The sequence below is a fragment of the Lepisosteus oculatus genome, chromosome 7 (genome assembly GCF_040954835.1).
Source record: "Lepisosteus oculatus isolate fLepOcu1 chromosome 7, fLepOcu1.hap2, whole genome shotgun sequence".
NCBI lineage: Eukaryota > Metazoa > Chordata > Actinopteri > Semionotiformes > Lepisosteidae > Lepisosteus > Lepisosteus oculatus.
The window spans coordinates 40683423-40709842 of record NC_090702.1 but is presented as its reverse complement, the minus strand read 5'-3'; the positions used below and the strand labels follow the sequence as shown (position 1 = coordinate 40709842).

The 26420-nt window shown below is 37.5% G+C and overlaps 1 protein-coding gene across 5 annotated transcripts in view; it reads left to right on the top strand.

Annotated features, from left to right (window-relative positions):
* Positions 1 to 26420, top strand: part of flncb (filamin C, gamma b (actin binding protein 280)) — a 66570-nt gene that overhangs the window by 23804 nt on the left and 16346 nt on the right. For 3 of the 5 annotated variants that reach the window (XM_015352382.2, XM_015352381.2, XM_015352380.2), the window contains exons 3-31: positions 1426 to 1523; positions 3938 to 4088; positions 4393 to 4511; positions 4658 to 4735; positions 5425 to 5587; positions 5729 to 5929; positions 6847 to 6969; positions 9790 to 9927; positions 10434 to 10560; positions 10935 to 11071; positions 12189 to 12382; positions 12632 to 12745; positions 12857 to 13000; positions 13301 to 13424; positions 13517 to 13677; positions 13875 to 13965; positions 14180 to 14349; positions 14549 to 14666; positions 15130 to 15392; positions 16547 to 17144; positions 18576 to 18749; positions 20711 to 20873; positions 21155 to 21315; positions 21853 to 22020; positions 22124 to 22247; positions 22576 to 22732; positions 25241 to 25430; positions 25583 to 25606; positions 25761 to 26008. In XM_015352382.2, the coding sequence (XP_015207868.2) occupies positions 1426 to 1523; positions 3938 to 4088; positions 4393 to 4511; positions 4658 to 4735; positions 5425 to 5587; positions 5729 to 5929; positions 6847 to 6969; positions 9790 to 9927; positions 10434 to 10560; positions 10935 to 11071; positions 12189 to 12382; positions 12632 to 12745; positions 12857 to 13000; positions 13301 to 13424; positions 13517 to 13677; positions 13875 to 13965; positions 14180 to 14349; positions 14549 to 14666; positions 15130 to 15392; positions 16547 to 17144; positions 18576 to 18749; positions 20711 to 20873; positions 21155 to 21315; positions 21853 to 22020; positions 22124 to 22247; positions 22576 to 22732; positions 25241 to 25430; positions 25583 to 25606; positions 25761 to 26008 (4721 nt within the window). The remainder of the gene's footprint in view (positions 1 to 1425; positions 1524 to 3937; positions 4089 to 4392; positions 4512 to 4657; positions 4736 to 5424; positions 5588 to 5728; positions 5930 to 6846; positions 6970 to 9789; positions 9928 to 10433; positions 10561 to 10934; positions 11072 to 12188; positions 12383 to 12631; positions 12746 to 12856; positions 13001 to 13300; positions 13425 to 13516; positions 13678 to 13874; positions 13966 to 14179; positions 14350 to 14548; positions 14667 to 15129; positions 15393 to 16546; positions 17145 to 18575; positions 18750 to 20710; positions 20874 to 21154; positions 21316 to 21852; positions 22021 to 22123; positions 22248 to 22575; positions 22733 to 25240; positions 25431 to 25582; positions 25607 to 25760; positions 26009 to 26420) is intronic. The other 2 variants (XM_006633312.3, XM_006633314.3) reach the window with 1 other exon arrangement.

Genomic DNA, 26420 nt, shown 5'->3' with positions numbered 1-26420 from the left:
ATAATCAGGACAGTGTAAACAATATAATAAAAAACAGAACATAACAGTGTCAACAAGTGTAGGATTCAGGTGTTTATTGAAGTGTCTTTCTTTTCTTCATGAGTCCTCCTCAAAGAGGTCATTTCTGTGCCTCATTCAGGTCCCTGTCCATAAAATAAATTACTGTAGGTACAAAAAGCATCTTATACAGTACTCTCAGCAGCTTTCCTCTAGTAGCTCATATTCTTGCTTTATTCAATGTGCAGTATATAATTCATGAAATAGCTGAAGATGTCAGTACAGTCTTTAACATTTAGTTAGGTGTTCATTGTTCAAATTGCTTTTATTCATCCAACTGCTTTCTGGTTGTATTGAAGTACTATGGTAACAATGGAATGTACATTAGCAACGATGGAACCTTATAGTATTTATATTGAAATCACAGGAACAACTGTTATTGCACACAAACAGGTCATTCGTGTGGTTGGTTAATGGAATTTTGTGCACCTAAAATACTTTGGGCTAGCCACAACGAAAGGGTTGAATACTTATGCAATCATGACTTTTCCATTGTTGTTTCATATCTGCTCAGTTCTTTTTGTTTTTTGCTTTGAGTGTGTGGAGCAGGTAGTGCACGTAACAAATACGAATTTCTACTTCAAAATGTCATGACTCAGCTTTAAAAAAAGAACAAAAATGTGAAAACTGCATGGCTCTGAACTCTTCTGCAATGCACTGTATTGTATTAATTAAATGACAATTGCTAGTTTCAAAACAGAGAGGCTAATAAAAAATAATTAGACTGAGCTGAAGCCTGAGCTGAAGCTGAAGTGTTTTTTTACAGTATGTTCAAATCACCCAGGATATGTTGGTATAGCTGATCCTCAGTCGTATTTAATTATTTGAGTGAATAATTAACAATTATCCCAAATTCCAATTTATTTCCAGAAGTTCTAGTTTCTACAATTATTGGGATTTTATCTAAAATACATACTTTGTAATTACATTTTATTTTGGCTCAAACCTGACGTGAAAGCTGTATGCAGGAATAATTAAACCTGTCAATATACTGGTGCCCCAGTCTTAGTGAGAGAAGAGTACACCATGTCGCATATTGCTAACTCAATTTGGGAATTACTTTTATACTGTATATTCTTAGATAACTCACATCCTAGAAGTACTGTGCTGTTGAAACTGTGGGAAAACTCCTTGCATAGTATGCAAGTATAAAAGAATAACCATCCTTCCCTTTTTAGTCACCAATCTATCCTTGGAGGGTTGTGGTGTGCATTGTTGCTTTAATCTGGCAACCAGAAGGGGTGACATTTGTAGAACTTGGCATAAGCTAATCATCTTTAATTGTTTTCCCAGTATGTTATCAGATACTGTACGTTGTCGTTTGTCAGAGTCTTTTCAATAACAACCATTCATGTTTCTCCCCTGCAGGTCTGTGCCCTGACTGGGAAACCTGGGATCCTAACCAGCCTGTGGAGAATGCAAGAGAAGCCATGCAGCAGGCTGATGACTGGCTGGGTGTGCCTCAGGTGTGTTTTAATCCATTAGGACGGAGCAGTAATGTTGGGAGCTGTGTGAATTTGCCCTTGTTATTCATTCAGTATGAATTAGTGGTTAGAGGTCAGTCCCTTTTCCACTCTTTGTGTATCATATACTGTACATTAATATTATGTACAGAGCTTACAAAACTGCAGTACAGATACTGTAAGTGCCAAGATAAAGGAAAGTGCTTATTTTATTTTATGTTTCCCTTGACCAGTAGTGCTGGTGAATAGAAAAAAAATCTCAATGGAACAAGTAAAATAAAAATAATTGGAACAAACCAAGTGGATAAAAATGCAGTACTAGTTGTCTCTGCTGTCAAGAATCTTTCATTGTAACCTGTAGAGTAGTCTACAGTATGGAGTACCACGCCTGGAATACTTTTAACACACTATTTAATACCTAACGCTTAGGGACAGTGAGCGTCTAAATATGATGTGCAAGCTAAGCTGAATTTCAGAGTATTCTCACAGTTAATGTTGCCCTAATTTAGGTGGGTAGGGGATTAGTTAGAGCAGAGGTTGTTTTGATATTCAACACTTTACTTTTCCAAGACTGATCCAAGTCCAGCTGCAAGCAAATTTATATTCTGCACAGACTCACCATTGCTTTTTTCTCTAAAAAGCTGCCCCTTGAAAATGCACTGTGGACAAGTGAAAATTCCAGTTTAACTTATTATAACCCCATAAATCTGTATTCTACAATATTCAATCTCTTGTTAATGAGTTTTAAAAAAACAAGTGTTGGGCAAAACTACATTTTATTTATCCAAGAAGAGCATTTCTATATATAGATACATAGATAGATATACAGTGTTGTGCTGTATATTAAGACCGTCATTTGTCTTAGCTTTGTACTGGAAAATTGTATAACTGGTGAGAAGTGATGTAGAAGAATCCCTCTTTAGAGGATTAGTGCATTGCAGAAATTGTGTTAGGCCTGAGTCATGGGGTCCGTGGAATGTCTTGTCTGAATGAGGTTTAATTTTCCTGTCAGTGTCAACTAGGTGGGAGAGTGGTGGCTCATTCTGAAGGCATGTTAAATGCCATTCTATTTTGAGTAGCTTGGTAGCACAGCAATCACTGTTATAAATAGAAAAAACCAACATCTTATCTGTGTACAGGGATTACCAACAAGAAGACTTTTGATCTTCCAACAAAAAACCTTGTGAATCTGTTTAGCTTGGCCTCTTTTCATGTAAAAATATAAAACCATATATTCAGTGATTATGAGCACATGTACACAGTGATCCGTGAACCTACCCTTTCGAATATGAAGAGCAACAAAATAAGTTTTTTAGCTAGCTATGTTTCATGTTGCTTTAATGCCATTGTAATGAGTTCAGAAACCTCAATTTAAGAGGATAAGAGGCATGACTCCAGTCATGAGCTTTATAACTCACCTAGCTGAGAATAGTGACTACACATCTGTAAGGACAGGGCTTTTAATGAGGGATGTGTCTGTGACCAACTGCAAGGGCAAAGACAGGGTGGAGGCAGGGATATACAGTACAGTAAAAGCAAAATGGACAAGCAAATAGGCATGAAGCAAGATATTTGTACATAGTAAGCAGGAGTACGCAAGATTAGTTTTTTAACCACCTCCCAAACGTTTGTTTAAAACTGTTAAAAAGTAACAAGTAGAGATTAATTCCATGTTGAAAGCAAAAAGAAGAGAGTGAAATATACAATGCTTTGACCATAGGGACTTCTGAAGATTTTATCTTCTAAAGAAGTCTGAATAGTCACAATGTTGTTTCAATCTTTCATTTGCTTTTAAACATGGAATTATGATTAACTTTAAGTGAAATGAAGGTAAAAACGTATATTATAAGATTTTAAAATGAAGCAGAAATTGTTTTTTTATTTGTCATCTTTCAAATTTCCATTAGGCCTTATCTTCAGTCATTCAAAGCTGAAGCAGCACCCTTCTCCTCAGAGAAAAACATTCATTTTTGTGTTAACTAAGGGGAGTTGAGGGCTGGCACAACCCTTCAGACTTATTTAATTAACCCCTAAAAGAATTGCTTTCTCGTGATTTTTTCCCTGATTTTCTGAAAACAACAGAAAACACAATTTAAATTTCAACAGAATAAATTAGACCTAATTTGAAGTCAATTACATTTGGCCTTTGTAGCCACTGGGTCATTTCATCTTCTCATATTGATTTATTTTAATGGGAGTCAGATTTTCTCATTATATGTCTGTTGTTTGTGTTTGCAAAGCATTTAGCGATGTTTCACAATATAAATAACCTTTTTTTCTCAATGTGGCTCCTTCTAACAGAGAAAGAAATTGATAGGGAATTAAAGAAAAGTTCTATTTAATTTTAATTCAGCAGGCCAAAGTGTTGTCATTTGTACCTTACATACAGTACTGTATGCCTCTTTTTCTCCATCTAGGTGATTGCTCCAGAAGAGATTGTTGACCCCAATGTAGATGAACATTCAGTCATGACCTACCTGTCTCAGTTCCCCAAAGCCAAGCTTAAACCAGGGGCTCCTCTGAGGTCCAAACAACTCAACCCCAAGAAGGCAAAGGCCTATGGACCAGGTCTGAGAATATTTGAAGGAAGTAAAGCATCACTGAACACATATCATATGTTACATGCATAATTAGAGGCAGTTTTGTGGTTTCACATTCATTAATGCTTAAAAAATTGTATTTGACATAGACAAATTACAGTGGTTTTGTACCACCTTTCTGAACAAAATTTCCATCATGTCACTATTCATTCATTTCTGGTTAATTTCTAAGTTTGGTTTTATGGATGTTTTTTGTAGCAGGAGGGAGGATTTTGCTGCTTTTGTTTGACAGCAGATTATGCTGATGACTGGATATATGTGTCCTTCTGTAGGTATTGAGCCCCATGGTAATGTTGTGCTGAAGCCTGCTGAGTTCACGGTAGAGACCATAGAAGCTGGGCTTGGAGAGGTGATTGTCTATGTGGAAGACCCTGAAGGACACACTGAGGAGGTATGAACAATGGTCATGTACTGTAGGCAGCAATCGTTTGAAATCTTCATAATTTTAAAAAATATATTTTTGTGCATGACATTTGCTCTAATGATCTGAATAAAATATGAAATAGCAATTTTTCTTTTCTAATTTCAAATTTCAAGGCCAGAGTTGTTGCCAACAATGACAAAAACAGGACCTATTCTGTGACATACGTTCCCAAGGTTGCTGGGCTTCATAAGGTATGGATGTTTAACGTATCCAACAATGATGAATGTATACATGTTTTCCATAGGCCAAGCATTGTGACAGTAAAGTAAATAAATACACAAGTTTAGAGTTGCCTAGTCATATATCTTACAATCAGATCAGCATACATTTTGGTACAATAATTATGTAATTCGTGTATTTGTTTTCACACATACTTTTAGTTTTCTAGTTGTCTGTGCTTTTTATTTGCCCAGGTATGTAGTTATGATCATTGGCATTTTTCATTATATACTTTTTGCTATGTACTGTATATATGACTCATGGAATAATTACTGTATATACCTGTACAGTACATGGTCTTTGGGGTCTTAATTGGGTCTGATAAGGCTTTCATACTGGTGAAAAATCACTAGCTTAAATCATATGTACAAACCACTCTTGATGGCCTTGAGCATTAATTCCAAATAAAATTAATACGGTCGATGAAAAAGACAGATTAAAATGTCACTGCTTTCACTCAGAGAATCAGGGTGAGGATATTGTTCAGATACTTGAAAATAAAAAAAGATATCTTTACAGTTTTGTTTTGGGCATAATCATCACACTCATGACACTGCAATGCTTTGACAGTACAAAATATCAAGGCCAAAATGTTTACTTAAAATGAAGACAAGCTTGGAGTTGACTGCTGGCTGCTGACTGCTGACTGCTGTTTCTTCAGGTGACAGTTCTATTTGCTGGCCAGAATATTGACAAGAGCCCCTTCATGGTCAATGTTTCTATGGCACTGGGAGACCCCAACAAAGTTTCTGCTCGAGGGCCTGGTTTGGAACCTGTTGGCAATGTGGCCAACAAGCCCACATATTTTGACATTTACACGGCAGGTACAGTGCAATGTGTTCAACTCATTTGACTCTTCCAACCTAATTAAAAAAAGTTTGTTTTTGGCAGCTGTCTTAATTGGGTCAATGTCAGTGTTGCTCTGATATACATCCTGGTATTTTTTGCCCTTTTGTTTCCTAAAGGTGCTGGAGCAGGAGATGTGGGGGTTGTCATTGTGGATCCCCAGGGTCGTCGTGACACTGTAGAAGTCATTCTGGAAGACAAGGGCGATAGCATTTTTCGCTGTACTTACCGTCCCATTCTGGAGGGACCGCATAACATCTATGTTACATTTGCTGGAGCTCAGATTCCAAAAAGTCCCTACACGGTTCATATCTCAGAAGGTATGTATTTGAGGGGCCTTTTAAATAGATTTGCTTTGTAAAATGTAATTGCTTGCACAGGATATTTGCTTTGCTGAATAGGCTGCTTAACACAAATGAATGTACAGTGGTATTTAAGGGGAATCATACAGTATATCACATATGAATTTCATAGATATAATTCCTTGCACTTGCTTTCTCTTTTTCTCCTTTTCTAACCTCTTGAAAAAGTTTCGCATAGGATAATATATGTATTTGAATGCTAATAAAGAAAAATTGGTATGATGTGATTTTGGTGGTAGGATACTATTTTCCAGAAATGCGTATTGCTTAAACCTTATGCTTGCTCTTTTTTAACAATGATGGACATGAGTCTTAGAATAAAACTTGCAGACCCTTTGCAAACTGTAAAATAAATCCAAATAAGGCCAATCTGTATCCTTATTCAGCAAAAACACCTAACAACAAAAAAATAATGATGAATTATGATTGATGAAAATCGTCACATAATGATTAATAAAATCAATGTGATTCATAATATACTGTAATAACACGTTTCTCACTTTTTATAAGGACAAAAGTCTGCAAGCCCTATTATTTGTAAAGTGCAAAATCTTCTATAAAACACCAAAAACTACAATAATGATTTATTTGTTCAGCTGCCAAGAGAGTAAAGATTGGGGTTCATTTTCCCCACATACTGTACACAGAACACAAGTAACAAGAAATGCGTTTTCAAGCAAGGCATCCAGAGCTGTAGCTGTGAAGCTTACATACACTGCAGACGTTTCTTCACATGTACAGTACAAAAGAATGAACATTACTGGAACGATACATCATGCAGGATTTCTCTTCAGCACTTCCTTAGCTTTCCATATTCAGCTGTCGCCTACAATATGTGAAATCCTGTTCCATCTCTTGCCTGTCTGTCCTTCTAGCTCCACAATCTGCCCAGCCAGCTGGGTCTCCGGTTCAGATTATTCCTCAGTCAATTTGCACTCCGCCAACTGAAAAGCCAAAGAAAGTCCCACCCCCAACTCCTCCCAAACCAAGGCGACCAAGTTAGTACAGGCCTCTGGTGTGGCTCATGCCTGTGTAAAGTCTGGCCCGATTCTGGATTTCACATCCTCAAAGCTTGTTGGCATGCACTGGAGCTTTGCCTTCTGTAGTACTATTCAGAACAGCTTTCAGTATGAAAAATGTCAATATAAAGATGCATTTTTGTGTTTTAACAATGCCAAAAGCATCTGATACTTGTTTCTAATGTGTGGATGGACATTTTAACATTAATTCAATACTTCTCATTATTGCAATGTAATTTTGTAGACTGAAGTTGTGAGTTTAAGTCTGGGCTTGTCACTGGGCAACTGTGAGTAGGATTTCCCCACATGTTGGGGCATACAGGCCTCACAGTGATGTTAGTGAGGGATGGTACTGCGCCAAAGGGCACAAAACCCTCCTGTATGTCTCTGCAGAGCTAGTAGTGTATCAAAAATTGAGTGGTGCAGTGGGTAGGTGGGTCAGAGTATTCCCCCCCCCCCCCCCCCCCCCCGTCCTTTCTAGTTCTTCTGTAGGTACAACAGTTACGAGATGAGACAATTAGCGATTCCAAACTGGAGCCATGTGCGATAAAAAATGACTGACAATCCTAAATCCTAAATTTAAACATTATGTATTTACCTTTTCATATACTGCACAATATAATAAAGATATTGACCATTTAGTAACTGTTAATCCTAAAATTCACTTGTCCTTCATTGTTTTCAATTGTGTTTTATTCTCTAATTATCCATTTTATCTTTTAGCTTGACATCGTAAACTTTCCAAGGGAAATAGTTCCAGAAAGCCTTCTTAAAAGTGTTTGAGCAAAAAAGGAGTGAAAATGTATTTTAAATTGGTGTCATTAGTTTATCATGGCTGTATCTGAATTATACTTACAGTATCTCTTCAGTAAGTTCCTATCCACCACTCTGTACAATTGTCCCACAGTCTCAGGCAGTACGTTAAGGGGCTTTTTAAGCACTTTTCTGCATTGCCCCTCAAAGCTGCATTGCTGTGCAAGGGTGCAGACTCTGTAGGAGTAGTGATTTAATGGCAAATACAGCATGAGAAGAATCTGGACCTGCAGCAATATAGCATTAACAAGAAGTGTGTCAGATGTAAAGTTTCAAAGTAAGATAATCTATCTGGGTAGTGAGGACTACTGTTTAAAATGAAGGGAGAAATAAATGGATTAAGTAAGAAGTTAGAGTATAAGGACTTTTACAGCCAGTACTTTCTCAGTGGGTTTGTGCAATATTCTTTTTCTTTCCCCTTGTGTACAGTACTGTATAGCATCATCAGGTTTGAGAAGTATTTTCAATAACAGTTTTAGATGGACTACTAGAGTAGTTATGAAAAGTAAAAATACTAAATGTAAAATCATACCTTTAACAATATATTTGAGGATTTATTAAAAGGTACATAAAAACTATTCCAATTTGGTTAAATAAAATAATAAATCTTAGTAACAAGAATTGCATTCTATTCTAATTTATATAACTTTTTATTGTTTTTGGGTTGTTGATATTTTGAATTAATGTTAAAATTGCTTTTCAGACTTTTGGATTGTGAAATGTTAATTCATTACATAGGGAACATCGTGTCTCTTAATCCAACGTGTTTTGTCTGATTCCACTGCTGTAAGAAGATCATGATGCTGAATATTAATGTTGCTTGCGCAGAATGCCACTGTTATCTTGGTTTGTTAATAGCAATTTCATGGAAGGTTTAATATGCATAGATATGCCTTTTTTAATTCAGCTATCATTAACATTGTTTTGCAAGATTTTGTCTGATTACTGTTTTGATTTGGTTCAGTGTCACATTTAAGATTCTCATCTTATTTTCACATAAACTGTAAGATAAATAGACTTGTGTTTTAATTTAGTCAGTACTTGCTTTGAATAAGCTTTCTGAAATAGGCCACGCACATTTTACACACACATATACAGACTTGTTTATCAGCAATCCAAAATTGTTTAAGTGAGCTGATGTTTTTCACTGCCAGATTTGACCAGATTGGAAAATACACTTTCTTTCCCTTTTTAAAGTATGGAAAGTGCCAGCAGCTACAAATCTCAAGAGCCAACATTGACTGCCACCACTTTAGAGTTTGTTTTTCTAGTATTTTTTTTTTGCCCCAAAGGACTTAGCAGTTGTGTATGATTCACTTGTCTATATTGCCAGAGCTTATTTCTATAAAAGACATTTTCTGTTTCTAATTCTTTTGATTTATTTTAACTAAATTAATGTCAGGTCAGTGAGAAGAGAATAGGTAAAATGTTTAAAACAGAAGAGCGTATTTTTCTTGTCCACATCTGAGTCATCTACAATAGCTTCCTTCTGAATTTTTGAGTTCAAGGTATTTAGTGCATCTGAGCAAACTAATTGCTGCTCCTGTTTACTAGAAGGGAAACACAAGTGAAACCTTTTCAAATAGCAATTAAACTCTTTAAATTCTGTATGTGACCAGAATCTGCATTAACTCTTTGATGCTTGGTACATTCTTGGCTGCTTGTAGTCAAGGCCATATGAAATGGCTTCTCTTAAATGCTCGTTCTAGCCAAGTGACGCATAAAGCCGTTGCACTGTTTTGTTCCGTTTTTTTGTCTGCTTGTTTGCTTTTTTGTAGCTTATGGTTTCACAAAGAAACAAATATCTTGCCCCCACGTCCTCCCCTTTCCTGATGAAATGTTTTGGGTTCACGGTTTTAATTTTTGCTCCGTGATAATGTTTCGTGCTCCTACAAACTAACAGCTACCTCTGGATTTAGTGCATCAGACTGCAGTGTGTGTCAGATGGCCTTCAGTTATACTGTGTCTGTGACTTTTCCCTGCCAGCTTGCAACCCCAATGCCTGCCGAGCCACAGGCCGAGGCCTCCAGCCAAAGGGACTCAGGGTGAAGGAGGTGGCAGGATTCAAGGTGTTCACTAAAGGAGCTGGGAGTGGGGAGCTCAAGGTTCTTGTCAAGGGACCAAGTAAGTAACAGAGGTGTTTATTTATGACCATACTTGGTGTAGAATCAAATAGGTATTGTAAGATAAGCAATGATCTGTGTCCCTTAAAAAGCCTGTTGTTTTATCTTTTGAAAGTCTTATTAATAATGAGAACTTACACGACCACTAGTATATATCTATTTCATAAACATGGGAAGGGCTGGTAAATGTGAAATAACTACTCTTTTAGGGTTAGGGTTACAAAATGATTTTAATAAATTGCAAAAATAACAGACTCGTGGATTGTAAAATGGATCAATATTATCATCCTAATGCGAGAATCGCATTTCAGTTTTTTAAAGGCTTCAGCTGTGCCCGTCTGAATAAAAAGCAATTACATGTAAAAATAATATTTCCCAATTGTTAAAAAAGATGTAATTTTTCACAATTATGTTGAAGTTTCAATAGTATTAATCCTGTGAGACTTTTAATGGAAATTTGAGTTGATATAATCTTTTAAAGCTTTTCTCTCATGTGTTCTTTGTTAGAAGGAGGAGATGAGCCAGTGAAAGTTCACGATGTGGGTGATGGTGTGTTTGAATGTGAATATTATCCTGTTGTTCCGGGTAAATACACCGTCAGCATCACCTGGGGAGGGTACGCCATCCCAAGGAGGTAAATGTGCCCTTTTGAAATTAGCAGTATGAAAATGAGCTGTAGTCTCAACAGAGTACAAATTACAGGGACATTTTTATATTATAACAAATTCAATTAACACCCATTTCATTGTGTTTTGAGTTCATAGTTACATATAGTCTTTATAACTGTATAGACATTCTTCGTTCATTAAGCCAAAAAAAATGACTTTACAAAGTTTGATTTACTTATTTGATTGGACAAATACTGTAAGTTATACATTTTGAAAGTCAAAAGCTATGTGGCCCCTTTATGTATTTGTGTGCTCTAAAGAGAGATGCTTCTGATACAGAGTCAGTAAAATGGCGACTGTGCATGTGCTAATTTGTGTCTACCCTGTTTCTACTCACCAGCCCTTTCGAGGTTTTGGTGAGTGAGGAGCCTGGACTGCAGAAGGTGCGTGCCTGGGGCCCTGGGCTGGAGACTGGAATGGTGGGCAAGTCAGCAGACTTTGTTGTAGAGGCCATTGGGACTGAAGTGGGGACTCTCGGTAAGTCGTTGCAGCCGAGTCAGTTACGTAGGAGGCAGGATACACATTCGCTGGTAAAGAATAATTGTGTGACAAAACAATCGTCAGGGAACAAATCAGTATGCCATAGCTCGGTCATATTACACATTTGTCCAAAATGGAAATGTTGGTGGAAAACTGGAAAAAGAAGCTAAATGAAAGAGCACCCCTGAATCTGCAATACACAATATTTTTAGGATTAAAATGGAATGTTCAAAATGTATCATGGAAAGAATGTGCTAGCTAATATCCTGACATACAGTATCATTTCTTTAAACAAATATATAACAGCTTTAAACATATTAAAATATAAGTGTTTATAAGACCTTTCTCACTTAGATTCATGAAACTTCTGAGTTGAGTTTTAAAGTTTTTAAGTTTATTGGCAGTTTCTTCTCTGCAGGTTTAACATTTGCTGATGACATTGATGCAGTTTTTTGCCACCTTTATCTTATAAAATAGCATTTAATTGAAGGCAGCAATAACAGCATTATGCTGTGGATAGCTTAACGCAAGCATGGTGATCTGTTTTTTTATTATTTTTTTCATTAGTTCATTTAAGGGTTTAGTTAAACAAACACATTCATTTCTCTTTTTATATTCTGGCAAAATTACTATTCCTCCTACTGAGATTCCTTTCTTGTGTTGCCTCCCCTGCCTGTCTGCAGAGATTTTAATTGTTAGCAGTTGAGAAAAACAAATACAGGCACATAGCTGGATACTAGGCCTCTGAGCACTAAGTCTAGGGCTTCCTTCAACTCCCCCCAGAAACTGACAAGATGGAATAAATAACAGAACCTCTGGGGATTATCTACAGTAGGTCTTCTACTCACATTAAAAAAGGATGGTGTTGAAAGTAAGTTTCAGGGCAAAATTAAGTCATTGTGCATGGTGAGATGCATTAAAAATGCAACAAATGCTATTAGTAATATTTTTCGTTCAAGATAATCCCCTTCCTATGGCTAATATATGGCATAATTTCTCATGCTACAAGATTCCAATCTTCTTCTTAGAAGACAGATGGATTACATGAGGCATTATCTTGAAAGATTACCTATTCCAGCTGTAAATGACAGGATTGAATTTGTACTCGTTCCAGGTTTCTCGATTGAGGGTCCCTCTCAGGCTAAGATCGAATGTGATGATAAAGGTGATGGGTCTTGTGATGTGCGCTACTGGCCAACAGAACCTGGTGATTATGCTGTCCATGTCATTTGTGATGATGAAGACATCAAGGACAGTCCCTTCATGGCCCACATCCTCCCTGCTGCCAATGATGTCTTCCCTGAGAAAGTAAGCCTGCAGTTTTTTCCACATCCCATTAAATAAAATGCTACAAGTCTATGGCTTGCAAAACCTAAGGAGAACAGTCCTGGGTTATTAAGTTCGCAGAACTGATTACATTGTTTATTGTTGATGACAAACTGTAGTTCATATTTTTTCTAATTGTCCTGAAATTTAAATCTATCTCATTCTAGTCACTTCATAATTTATTGTTTTTCCCTGGAAAGACATGTCTCATTGTTATTTTTGTTTATGCAGGTAAAAGCCTCTGGACCAGGCCTGGAGCCTACAGGCTGCATTGTTAACAAGTCTGCAGAATTCACTATTGATGCTCGTGGAGCTGGGAAAGCAGAACTCAAGATCTATGCCCAGGTACTTGAAAAAAAAAACGATTTAACTTTATGGTGTTTCGATTTAATTACAGTTCTAATTGAAAATTAAAAGCATTTTTGTAACAGAACTGTATGTTGTTTTTTTATACAGGATGCAGAGGGGTTCCCCATTGATATCCAGATCACTGATAACGGAGATAACACTTTCTTCTGTGTTTATATCCCAACAAAACCAATAAAGCACACTATCATTATCACCTGGGGAGATGTTAATATCCCCAACAGTCCCTTTAGGGTAAGAGATACTGTCAGAAAGATAAAGTGGCTATATATCTGATCCTTCTGTTAAACGTTTGTACTGGGTTTTCAATTAAATAATAGATTCAATAGACATTTTAATAAGGGTTTCAGAATATCTATAATATATGTTATTTAAAATAATTATTTAATTATTATTAATTAATATTAATTAAATTTTTAACATACATAAAAATAATGTGCTGTATAAGAAGTTATACTAAGAAAAATTACCACATTATATTCTTATCCAGATGTTCGCTTTTGGTTTATTTCCATACATATTGACTTCCTGCAGGTGAACATTGGAGAAGGCAGTCACCCAGAAAATGTTAAAGTGTATGGACCAGGAATTGAGAAAACAGGTCTGAAAGCCAATGAGCCTACTTACTTCACAGTGGACTGCAGTGAGGCTGGTCAGGGTAAGAGAGGGCCATAACTTTTCAACAATTTATAGGTAAAATCGATGGTGAGAAAATTAGTGACATAAAATCCATATTTTGGTGTTTTTCAGGTGATGTGAGCATTGGCATCAAGTGTGCTCCTGGTGTTGTTGGTCCTGCTGAGGCAGACATTGACTTTGACATCATTAAGAATGACAATGATACCTTCACTGTGAAATACACCCCACCTGGAGCCGGACGGTACACTATCATGGTGCTGTTTGCAGATCAGGTATTTCAATACTGGAGAAAACTTCATTTGTGAAAAATGTACCAATTATTCAAGTTATTTTTATCTAGAATAAGATAAGTTACAGCCTACATAGGATGCCCTCTATCACAAATCATATTTTTCTATTTTGTTTTTTAAAGGCATTCATAAAATATTTGATCTCATATTTTTCTTAACCAAGTTCCTTAAAATCCTAGGAAATTCCCATCAGCCCCTTCCGTATTAAAGTTGATCCTTCCCATGATGCTGCCAAGGTGAGGGCAGAAGGCCCTGGACTGAACAGAACAGGTAATGCCTGATAGTAATTTCAGATATATTGATTTTTAGTTGATAGACACATTGATCAATTTGTGCATAATCATTTTAATAACCTGTGAAGGTGTCTAGAGTGCACACTGGTAAGATATAGTTGAAACATATCTCATTCAAGGACTTTTGGCTTATTTTTAGGTAAATGTACCTGATAGTTTGTATCTTTTGGGCTTTTTAAATAATTCTGCAGGTGTGGAAGTGGGCAAGCCAACACATTTCACAGTTTATACCAAGGGGGCTGGCAAAGCCAAACTGGATGTCCATTTCACGGGGGCTGTTAAAGGAGAAGCTGTACGGGACTTTGAGATTATTGATAATCATGACTACTCTTACACTGTGAGGTACACTGCAGTTCAACAGGTAGGAGATTCATCATTATTAATTATTGATTTGTAGGTAACAGGCTGACTTCATGGATTTATTAATGTTTTTATATGAAACTAAGGTGCATTTGTTTGAGTAGTCTGTTACAGTATATATCTAACAAGACCAACTTGTTCTCCTTGAGTAACTGCTGTTTTTTTTATTTCCTGGCTCTGATGATTTGCTCTCTTCACAGGGAAATCTGACCATCTCAGTTACCTATGGTGGAGATCCTATTCCTAAAAGTCCCTTCACTATTACTGTGGCACCACCTTTAGATCTCAACAAGGTCAAAGTGCAAGGGCTGAATAACAGTGAGTATGCATTGTGTATGAAATGACTGGACTGACGTTCTCTCAAAGTAGGTCCTGTGATGTTTGCCACTGGCCAATGGAACCTGGTGATTCTGTTTAATTTAATGAGCCAAACAATGCCTTTAGATATGGGATATGCTGTTTTATTTTGTGAAGACACAGGTTTTTAAAGGTTATCAGCTTAGTAAATATAATTGTAATTTCTAAAGACTGTTTGGATTAAATATTTGAGCCAAAGGCCAGCATACTCCTTTATTGTTCTCCAATTAAGCGTCTGTTGCTCAGTGAAAAGCAAAACTTTTGGAAATCACTTTCTGTTTCTGGATTTTGCTTTTCAAAAACTAAAAGAAAGATATTGTTTAGAATGGAGAATGGTAAAAACGGGGAAAAAAGCAGGTTTAAGACCACATTAAGACGGACACCAGACACCATAAGCCTCTATGTTTATGTTTTTTTTAATTAGAAGTGGATGTAGGAAAGGATCAGGAATTTTCGATCAACACCCGTGGCGCAGGAGGACAGGGCAAGGTGGACGTGAAGATCACCTCCCCCTCCCGCCGGCCCATCCCCTGCAAGGTGGAGACTGGCACCGCCAACGACCTGCACTCCGTCAAGTACATGCCCCCAGAGGAGGGGCCCTACAAGGTGGAGGTCAGCTATGATGGGAACCCCGTGCCAGGGAGCCCCTTCACCGTGGAGGGGGTCATGCCCCCTGACCCCTCTAAGGTAGACATAAATCTACTCCCGGTATTATTCAGAGCTATTTTTTTCTTTCGTTTTTTACGAGCTTCGGTTGTAGTCTTCTATGGGTAACCTGTTTTGCTACAGAATCCAAAATGGCAATATTACAAAAATACCACCAACAAAAGGGTTTGAGATAAACAATAATTCAGAAAATAAAAGAAGTGTTTACATTATTTATAAGTGAAATTGCTGAAGGGATAAACAATTTGATAAGTCTATTTCTGTTACACCTTGGGGCACAGAGGCGTCTCCTAGATGGGATTAGTGCAAATTCACAGTGGAAGGGGTGTGACACACAATCCATAATGCTGTTAGCCTTCTTTTAAACCCTATTTTTGTAGAGAGAATTACAGTTGATCTGTTTTACCCCAATGATTTAGCTACTCATGTTCACAATTTTACCTAACCTACTAAATCTGCAGAAGTGATGTCATTTGGAGCTGTCTGTGTGGTAAATACTGAAGTTTACGGCTATGTAAAAGCATGACTAATTTTTTTCTCCTCCTCCCTTCTAATATCTGTAATTCAGCCAGAGGATGAGTAAGTTACAGTATATGTAGATAATATATTAAAAAAAAGTCAGCAAGGGTTCATAGAAGGTACAAGTGCCTTTATACAGAAAAAAGAAAATAATATTGCTGCAATCAAGTGCAATTTACTTTCAGCTCGGCATGAGAGCATATCTCCATTATATCCAGCTGTACCATATTATTGATTAAGAGATATCTTTGGAGAAATCCTTCATAAATTATAGCATATTAAGGGATTTGTTTTATCTCTTAAAGGGCATGTCTGCTGAGGCTGTTTTATTTGGCATTGCAACTTCTGAGGCTTTCCTAATAGAATGAATGTAGTAAAAATTGGATACGTTTACATTCTGGATGAGGACATGATCAACATTTTCTGAATCTCTGGTCTTTACATACCTGAACATCCTCTGTTTGTCATTCAATCCAAAAGGATTGTTTCTTAATAGACGGAGGGTCTCCCTGCCTTAGATAAGGTTTCTTTTGTTTGGCCTCACAACAAAAAGGTCTTCCCCTTTTAATTGAAATAGTCTGCCACGTGCTGTATTGGTTCTGAGGCTAAATCCTTTGAGATGACTTTAAAGCCACCTCGAGAATTCTGTTTTCTAGGTGCGCGCATATGGTCCCGGTCTGAAGGGAGGAATTGTGGGCAAGCCGGCTCCCTTTGCCATTGACACTAAAGGAGCTGGCACTGGTGGACTTGGGCTAACAGTGGAGGGGCCTTGTGAAGCAAAAATCGAGTGCCAGGATAATGGCGATGGCTCCTGCTCTGTGTCCTACTTGCCTACTGAACCTGGCGAATACTCCATCAACATCCTTTTTGCAGAAGCTCATATTCCAGGGTCTCCTTTCAAAGCAGCCATCAAGCCCGTGTTTGACCCCAGCAAGGTGACAGCCAGTGGGCCAGGTCTTGAGCGAGGCAAGGTCAACGAGGCTGGGTCGTTCACTGTAGACTGCTCCAAGGCTGGTGATGCTGAGCTGACCATCGAGATCATATCGGATTCTGGTGCCAAGGCGGAGGTCCACATTCAGAACAACAGCGATGGGACATATTCCATCACATACATACCTCCCTTCCATGGAATGTACACTATCACCATCAAATATGGAGGACACTCAGTGCCCAAATTCCCTGCCCGTGTCCAGGTGGACCCAGCAGTCGATACGAGTGGAATTAAGGTTTATGGACCAGGAATTGAGCCACGAGGTAAGTAAGGCTGCTTAGAACTGCTAAAATCAGTCATTAAAAAGGTCTTTAAGGACCACTTAATTCATCGGTGAATTATTTGGAAAGAATCCCCCAATGCCAGAAACACCATCTGTAACATAACACAGAAGGCAGTTCTTTGTTCTTTATTTATACAGTAATGCTGTTATGAGTGTTATATGACTTTATTCTGGAATACTCCCTTTGTTGGGTAGCTCTCCACTGATTTTCCCCACAAAAGTTAAAATGTACTACTCTCTTTCAATTAGTAACTATAATGAAAAACAGCATTAAGTAAAGCATTTTTAGTGTATTATGTCACTTTAATCCATGTCCATGTGCTATTAATCTTGAAATCTCAAGAGCCCTAAATTCATTAAGTGATCCATGTGTGGTGAATATAATCACTCTGATGTCATTTTGTATCCTCAGATAGGATATTCACTCACTTTATTTGGCAAATAAAAACAAGCTAGAATAAGCTGTATTATACTGGCTGCGATTCAGCACAGTTAACAGAATTTGCTGAAATGAGGCCTACGATTTTCCATCATAACATCAGTGCAGCTGTGTTAGAGATGGAGTAGTGGGCTGTAGATTGCAAGCCAGTTTTAATTCAGTAGTCTTGTATTACCACCACATTTTCTTTGGTTCTATGGAGGGTGGGGAGGAGAGATTAAACATAATTTTAATCTTTAGCTGTCTAACAGTCAGAAAAACAAACATACAGTATAAGTATAACAGTATAACATTTCTATAGCAACAATAAATATTTTAAGGCATTCAAAAAGTCCAGATTGCAATACACATAACAATATGCAGTATACAGTATGTAGTTACTCTAGCAGTGTTGCAGTAAATGAGGCTTTACCCATAATAACCAACTGAAATAGTTTAGGAAGCATAAGATTTTAATAGATGTGTAGTTATACAACTTAAAAGTGAATTAATAACCATGACATGCTGAATAAGCCTTTAAACTTATACAACAATGGTCTCTGTGAGTCAGTCTGAGAAGTATAAGCAACAGACCGTGCAGATGTCTGGCACAGTGCCCTGCTGTTGTTGCAGCTAGGTTGATATAAAGGTTACCATTTTGCACTCTGCAGCTATTATTATCCCTCTTTTATAATGGAATACCCTGTTTTCCTCAATGATGTAATAGAATGCATCCTGGTTTTATTAAGCTCAATATCAGATGTAGTTCCTTGTTTTGTGCCAATTTTAAGAACTTCTTAGTAGTGTATTAAATATTTATTGAATGTATTTTATTATAATCCTACATTCCATTTAGTGTATTTATTGCTTTTTTACTGGCAAAAGTAAAATTGGAAATAAGCAGAAAGATGTAGAATTCAATAAAAAAAGCTTCCTGCCTAAGCTTATTTTCTTCGAAATGACAACAATCACTTGACGTATTTGTGTTTGCAGGGGTCCTCCGTGAAGTTACTACACACTTCATTGTTGATGTCCGGACACTGAACAAGACTGGAGGCAACCATGTGAAAGCAAGGATTGTAAACCCTTCTGGAGCCAAAACAGATGCCTACATCACTGATAAAGGGGATGGGACCTACAGGGTAGAATATACTGCATATGAAGATGGTAAGGCAAAATATACACTACTGAAAGCATGAATTTGAAACACGGATTTATGTCCAATGGTGTACATAGATGTAGACATAAAAAACTAGATAGGTTTTTTATGACAGAGTATAATCATAGAAGCAATTTCATGATTCACGGTTTACTCATATCAAAATTATTATACACAATACATCAGCTATCTTCAATTAAATTGGGAATGATAAAACTCGTGGAGTGTTTGTGTTGTCTTAGGCTTTAGCTTGCACAGACAAGCTAGTCTGTATAGTATCTTGACACATACAGTATCTGTACTGTATAAGAGTGTAACAGAGATACATTTTAGAAAGAAATATAGAAAAAATTAAAACCAAATTTCATGTTTGCTGAATGTATCTGGCTTCATGTTTTTAACAGACCTGGTGCATGTAAACACGCCAATATCTTTTCATCCTTAAACTGAACCTGCCTCAAAGGGTTAGGGTATATAAGGTCCTGGCTGTTCACAGACAGCTTCAGTGACATGGACTGTGTGAAAAATGCATCACTGACATTTCTTTTTGATCTGGCAGGAGATTGGCCGTGTCCCACACCTACTAGTTGCCACACAGCCTTGACACTGAACAATAGAGTGGGATCATTTGGGAAGCAAAAGAGATGCGACCTGGCCATGAGCCCAGCTAGTGCTCTAAGTACACTGGGCAAGCTTGGCAATAGCGGTCAATATTTTAGAGCTGTGGTGTCCAGTCCTGGTCCTGAATGCCTGGGGTGTCTGGTGGTTTTCAAGGACTCTTTGAGTTCACAAAATAGGTCCAGTTAATCCAGACATCAGCTGTCTTAGATAGTTAAAAACTGAGCAGGAATGCAAAACACACCAGTCATCCAGGGCTAGGGTTGGACAGACCTGTTTTAGAGCTATTAGCTTTGTTTTCTTTATGGTTAGTATATTTCTAAAATTGGTTTTAATTTCTACAGCTTATGTGCAAATGCCATATTGTAATAACAGGTTATGAAATGCAAAATTGTCAGAACTGTACCTGCTGTTCCCACAATTAACTAATACTGAGTACAACAGGTTTCTCTTTTCTCACAGACTCCTTTTAACTACTGCTTAATCATAAAGTCTTAGGAAAATCTTCATTTACATAATGTATATACTGTATGTGGCATGTGAATGTAAATATCACTGACCGGTGATATTTTATTTCTTTGGTTCATATACTACTTCTTTAATTTTATTGAAAAATCACAAAAACAAGTGCTTCAGAGAGGAGACGTTGAAATAGATATTAAGACATGCACTTCTACTGTGTAGAAAAAGTCCTTTTATCTGTGCTTTCCCTGTGATAGACGATTGGAACTTTACCACACAATTGCTTAAAACAACAAAAAAACACCCATTTCAAAAAGATTAAATGTATTTTAATAAGGGCAGGGGAAGGTTGCATTTTCAAGAACATTTTAAAGGAATGTGAGTTTTTCTTTCTAAGATTCTTTTTGTGAACACTTCTTTTATTTCTTGGCTTTAAAACGTCTATCTGCTTTCCTTCTTAGCCATTGAGACATTTGCTGATCAAATTATATTACAGTGAAAAACAGTAATACATTTTGCAAGATCAGAGCCTCCATATACGGTCATGCAATTTAAGAGACAAGGGGCAGTTACAGTTTCACGTTGGGGAGGTGGTATAAATAGCCAGTGAATCAGAACACATGTTTAAACACTGACAAGGATTTCTGTTATGCTATGGCAATAGTCTGGCAAAAATATATTCTGGAATAGTTTCTAAAGTACTGGAACTTCAATGATATAAATAGATAATAACTCAAAGCAGCTGGTGTTGAAGTGGTTCATTTCACAGGTTTAAATGACTGTTAATATCCCTCCCATTATAGGCAATATTGGTCATGAATTCAAATGCACATACAGTACCCAGATGATCACGTTTGTGGGCTTTGTGTTTGCTCTGCCTTATCTCCAGGTATACACCTGATTGAGGTGCTGTATGATGATGTTGCTGTTCCTAAGAGTCCCTTCAGAGTGGCTATTGCAGAGGGATGTGATCCTTCACGTGTCAGAGCCTATGGGCCGGGTCTGGAAGGAGGCCTTGTTAACAAGCCCAACCGCTTCACAGTCGAAACCAGGTACATTTTGAAATACTTACAATTTGTACTTAGGACAACACATGTTGAAAATTGTCATTATGTTGACAAAAACATATCTTATTTTCTTTTGGAAAACAAATTGAAATGCAAAATAAGTCCCAGATGTCCCAAATTACTTTTAATTTGTAAATAAGAAGAGTTACAAATGAGGGGAGATCTACCAAAATCGAATTTAACCTAAATATATTGAGGTTTCCTATAATTAGCAGGTGACATTTTTAAGAAACTCAAATTGGTGAATCTGCTGTTTTGCCTTTCAGGGGTGCTGGGACTGGTGGACTGGGCTTGGCTATTGAAGGTCCATCTGAAGCCAAAATGTCTTGTAAAGACAACAAAGATGGCAGCTGTAGTGTGGAGTACATACCTTTCACACCAGGAGACTATGATGTCAACATTACTTTTGGGGGACGCCCAATTCCAGGTAACAATTCACTGACACTTTAGTTTGGAATTTTGCTTTGCACTCAGTTCCGGAGCTGGGATGCTACTGTATGTGCATGGAGTTTGTATGCTCTTCCTGTGCTCATGTGGGTTTTTGCCAGGTGCTCAGGTTTCCTCCCACAGTCAGATTTATTGGTAGGTTAATTGGCTTCTTGGACAATTGCCCCTGTGCTGTGTGTTTGTGTCTGTGTGTCCTGTACTGGACTGGTGTCCTGTCCAGGGTGTATCCCCCTTGTGCCTGTTGCTTGCTTGTTTTATCTCTGGCTCCCCTGCGACCCTGAATTAGATTAAATGGTTTGAACATGGATGGATAGACGGAGTTACACGTTATGCAGTAAATAAGATGACATAGGTTGTTTATACTAAATCCTATTATAATAGTATGTTTTTTAAGGAATTTATCCTGCTGGTTTCTGCAGGATACTTTAGGTTAGTTTTCCGCCTTTATCTATCCATCTTTTCTACCCTCTCTTTGGAATCCTAAGGGTTCAAACATTGCTCTTTTCTTGTCCTGCAGGCAGTCCTTTCCGAGTGCCTGTTAAGGAGGTGGTTGATCCCAGCAAAGTGAAGTGCTCAGGCCCTGGATTGGGCACTGGGGTGAGAGCTCACATTCCACAGACGTTCACTGTGGACAGCAGCAAAGCAGGCCTGGCTCCACTTGAGGTTCTCTTGTTTGGGCCTGCAGGTCAGTGGAAAAATGCTTATTGTGCAGCAGGGTGCAATTAATAAGAACCCTTATCTTGTAAGAATGTGAATATGATTTCTGTTTTCTGATGGTACCCTTGCAGGAGTGGCAGAGCCTGTCAATATCAAAGATAATGGAGATGGGACACACACTGTTAATTATACTCCTGCCATGGATGGGCCATATACTATCTCAGTCAAGTATGCTGATCAGGAGGTGCCACGCAGGTAAGCACCAGAGATTGCACTAATATATAGACATACCTTCATCTCAATATTAATGTGAGGAGAACTTCTCATTTAAATCAATACTTCAGCAATAAGTTGCATAAAGCTCTGTTAAATGTAGCTGCAATTCAGTTTCTGTTTAAGAAAAAGGAAGACTGGTATTAAAAAAAACTAAATGATGGTTTGCATTGTTAGGGAGCACTGAAATCCAACATGGTTTTCTACCTGAAAAGCTTTTGATTGTGTTACAAACAATGGCATGTCAATTTAGTCCTTCACTCTTGTTTAAAAATACTGTTGTATTAATGTAAGAATATATTTTTTACAGCCCATTTAAGATTAAAGTTTTGCCCACTCATGATGCCAGCAAAGTCCGTGCCAGCGGTCCAGGACTCAATGCCTCAGGAGTGCCCGCCAGTTTGCCTGTGGAGTTCACTATAGATGCCAGAGATGCTGGTGAAGGTCTTCTTACTGTTCAGATTCTTGTAAGTAGAATCACATAAAAAATATTTCACTGTTTGACAAAAACAAAATATTTGGTGTCTGGACAGACACAATCCACAACAATGTCAGTTCATATCTTAATTTTCATCCTATAATTTTAACTCTTCTAGTACTTACTGTAGGTAAGTTAGCTTAACTCTATTTACCTTGAAATATATCTACTCCTTACTGCTTGTAGCATGTGATACATTGACTGATTTGAGTTCCATCATGAGATGATGGCCTTCCATGAAGAGGTAGGTCCAGCTAGAGCCATGGTGAGTTCCAAGGATCCCTTTCACCTCTGGAGCTAAATAAGTTGGATAATATGACGTATCTACCTGTTGCTCTTAGGACCCTGAAGGCCGCAAGCAGGAGGCCTCAGTTTTTGTGGAGGACTGGAAGAGGAGGGTTTGGGAGAAACGTATTCCAAAGAAAACCATCCCTTCTCCTACTCATAAAAAAAGCTGTGTAAGCAGCTCTTCCACCAGTCCCTGTGTCACCTCATTCTGTCTTCAGTCTTCCTTGCCTCTCAGTTGCTTCCTTGTGTACCATGTGGATAAGTGTGAGGGGAAAACGATTGTCCCAGATAGTGGTGGTCAACTACACACACCTTGAGTTTTAGGAAAACTGGTGCCTAGCTGAATAGTGTACGAAAGTAGAACCTACATTGAACAGTATATTGTCTGTCAAAATTTATGGCAACTGTTTAAATTTGGAACAGACATTTGGTCTTCCATCTGCTCAGTAAGGCAGTCAAGATGAGTGTATGCCTAATGTCTGATACACAATCACAGATGTCATTCTGCACTTGTAGGGCAACATTGTGAGTTGGCCATCACTAATTTATACAACAGAAGACTTGCATTTTAAAACCAAAACTAATCATCCAAGGCATGGGGAATGGCCCTTTTTTGTAGCAATACTAATCTGTGCCAATTCTGTTAATAGAATTTATATGACTTGGGAAACCAAAAGTACTGTACATGCATTTCAATGATGCATTTGTTATAATTTAGAAAGAAAAGTAATTACTGTAAGTAGTACTGTATATTTTTTAGTGTATGCCATGTAGTTCAGCTATGCATCCCTTCTTTAATAAAGTGGAGTTGTCTTTTGATAAACAGAGAAACATACAGTAATACATGCAACGCTTTTATAGCCAGCTATAAAGTGTTTGCACAAAAAAAACGTTTCTTTTTTCTGAATGTTCAATGTCTGAATATTTAAAATTCATATGCTTACAGATAAAGTAAATTTAAAGTGCATCTCAGAAATAAAGAACTTTTTTGGGGGGGTTCAGTCTTGGCAATAACAGGGATTTGGATGTAAAATTGCACATTTTCCTTAGAGATATCAGTAGAGAAGATACACACAAATCAATAAACACTTCAATCCCCTTTTGCAATTAAAAACAAGAAATGGTATGCTGTAATTTCTAAGTTAATATTCTTCTCCTAGTCTTTGTGGACTGACACTCATGAGGTTCAACTAATTTTCTGATTGCTGTTTGAAGTACATGACTAACACTGAGCAAATGTTAACTAGCTTTGACACAGACCCACCCATCTTTTGGGTCATGATAAAACCAGAGAGTCTCAGAGACATAGGGGTGCATAGGGGGACTTCAGCCTGGACTGCCAGTGCTTCACAATATGCTGACACACAGGGACAATTTAGAATTTGGAAGGTGGAAGGAAACTGGAACACCTGGAGAAAATCCAAGTAAATACAGGAAGAACTGCAAACTCAGACAGCTGGGCCTCTTAAATTGTACATTACACTGGTTTAATTAGGTTCAGTTAAGCTAGAAAATTGCTATTGATCTGACATATTTGCCCACTATGAATAATTTGTTCTTGATTGCTATAAAAGCTTCTCACTAGCTGCAATTGCAAAACATTTACATTTTTATATTTTGTAGGATATCTGTAGAATAATATTTTGCTAAGTCCCCAGTACATTTTCCAAACAAAAGTGTATGTATGTATGAGAGATGTATGTGTCTACAATTGTAACATGTACATTCCAGTGCTCCAGAGAAAATACAAGAGTTAGCAAAAATGTGTTCTCATGTCACCAAATATACACATTCAACATCACAACTTTCCATGTGTAACATTATCGTCAACTGATACTGTACTTTACAAAGAAGCTGTGCAGGCTTCACAGTGTTTAAAAAACAAATCCTTGTTTTGTTCTATACTGTACATGTACTGTAGCAGGATTGAAAGTTATCCTGTTGTATTGATGATATTACATTGATATTACTGTCCTGTATCTTGGTTGTGTAGTTGAGATCTTTAAGTGTGTTGTATTGTCAATGGAAATTTAACAACAGAGAAGAACTGAATTCTGCTTGGGGTTAGGTACTTTTTGAAACTTATCAGTCAGAAAGTGTGAATGTGTGATGTAGTAAAATATTCAACACTATATAAATATACAGTACATACTAATGTTTTGTACTCAACACTCATACACACAAACTATAAATATTCTTATCTATTTAGGACCCAGAAGGGAAACCCAAAAAAGCTAACATCCGTGACAATGGAGATGGAACCTATACTGTATCATATGTGCCTGACATGACTGGTCGCTACACCATTACCATCAAATATGGCGGAGATGAGATTCCCTACTCTCCCTACCGCATTCATGCCCTGCCAACTGGAGATGCCAGCAAGTGTTTGGTTACAGGTCAGTTACAAAGTCTATTTACATGTACCGTACAGTTATAAACACACTTAACAGCTTTGTTATGCTTTTACAGTGGAAATGACACTATCACACCTTGAAAAACCAGTTAGATGATTTATCCATTATATCTAAAATTGTTTTTCTTTTTGCAGTATCCATTGGGGGACATGGTTTGGGTAAGCAACAATTTTTTCTATTTCAGTTCCATAAGGTGAATGCAGCTGTAGAGATTACAAAGAGCAGTTTGTAGAGGCTAACCAGATAAAAAAAAGATGGTGAGACATGCTTTGCCTGGCAGCCTTAATTTTTCTAAACATCTTTTCACAATAGGTACAGGCCTTGGACCCACAATTCAGATTGGAGAGGAGACTGTGATCACAGTTGATGCAAAGGCTGCTGGGAAGGGAAAAGTTACCTGTAAGGTGTCAACCCCTGATGGTGCAGAACTGGATGTTGATGTTGTGGAGAACTCTGATGGCACTTTTGATATTTATTACACTGCTCCTGAACCAGGCAAATATGTTATTACTATCCGCTTCGGAGGGGAGCACATTCCTAATAGCCCGTTCCATGTTGTGGTAGGTGCTTTCTTTGGTCTCTTCCATGGGGATACAATCATTTGTTGCCCAGTATCAATATTAAATTTAACAGAAAAGGCTGGTGAAAAGTAATGAGGATATTTAGATTTCTGGATTTTGCAAATAGAAGCAAGGCTTCTGTCAATGAAAAAAAAAACATTTTTGTACTAGTGCTTAAGGAGTTCAACCTTCAGATTTGTGTGTTCAAATGTGAAGCAGGTTTTATAGTAATGGAATAAGTAATTTTGATACGTTAGTTTTGTCCTGAGTAATGATGATTTAGAGCCCTTTCAAATTTTAATATGTAGAGGAAATGCTTAATTTGTTCCAGATGTCTGCTTTTCTAACTTGTGCTAGTTTTTTTTATGGAGGATGTTTTATGTGTTAGTAAAGCTGAAGCATATCTTGGGTC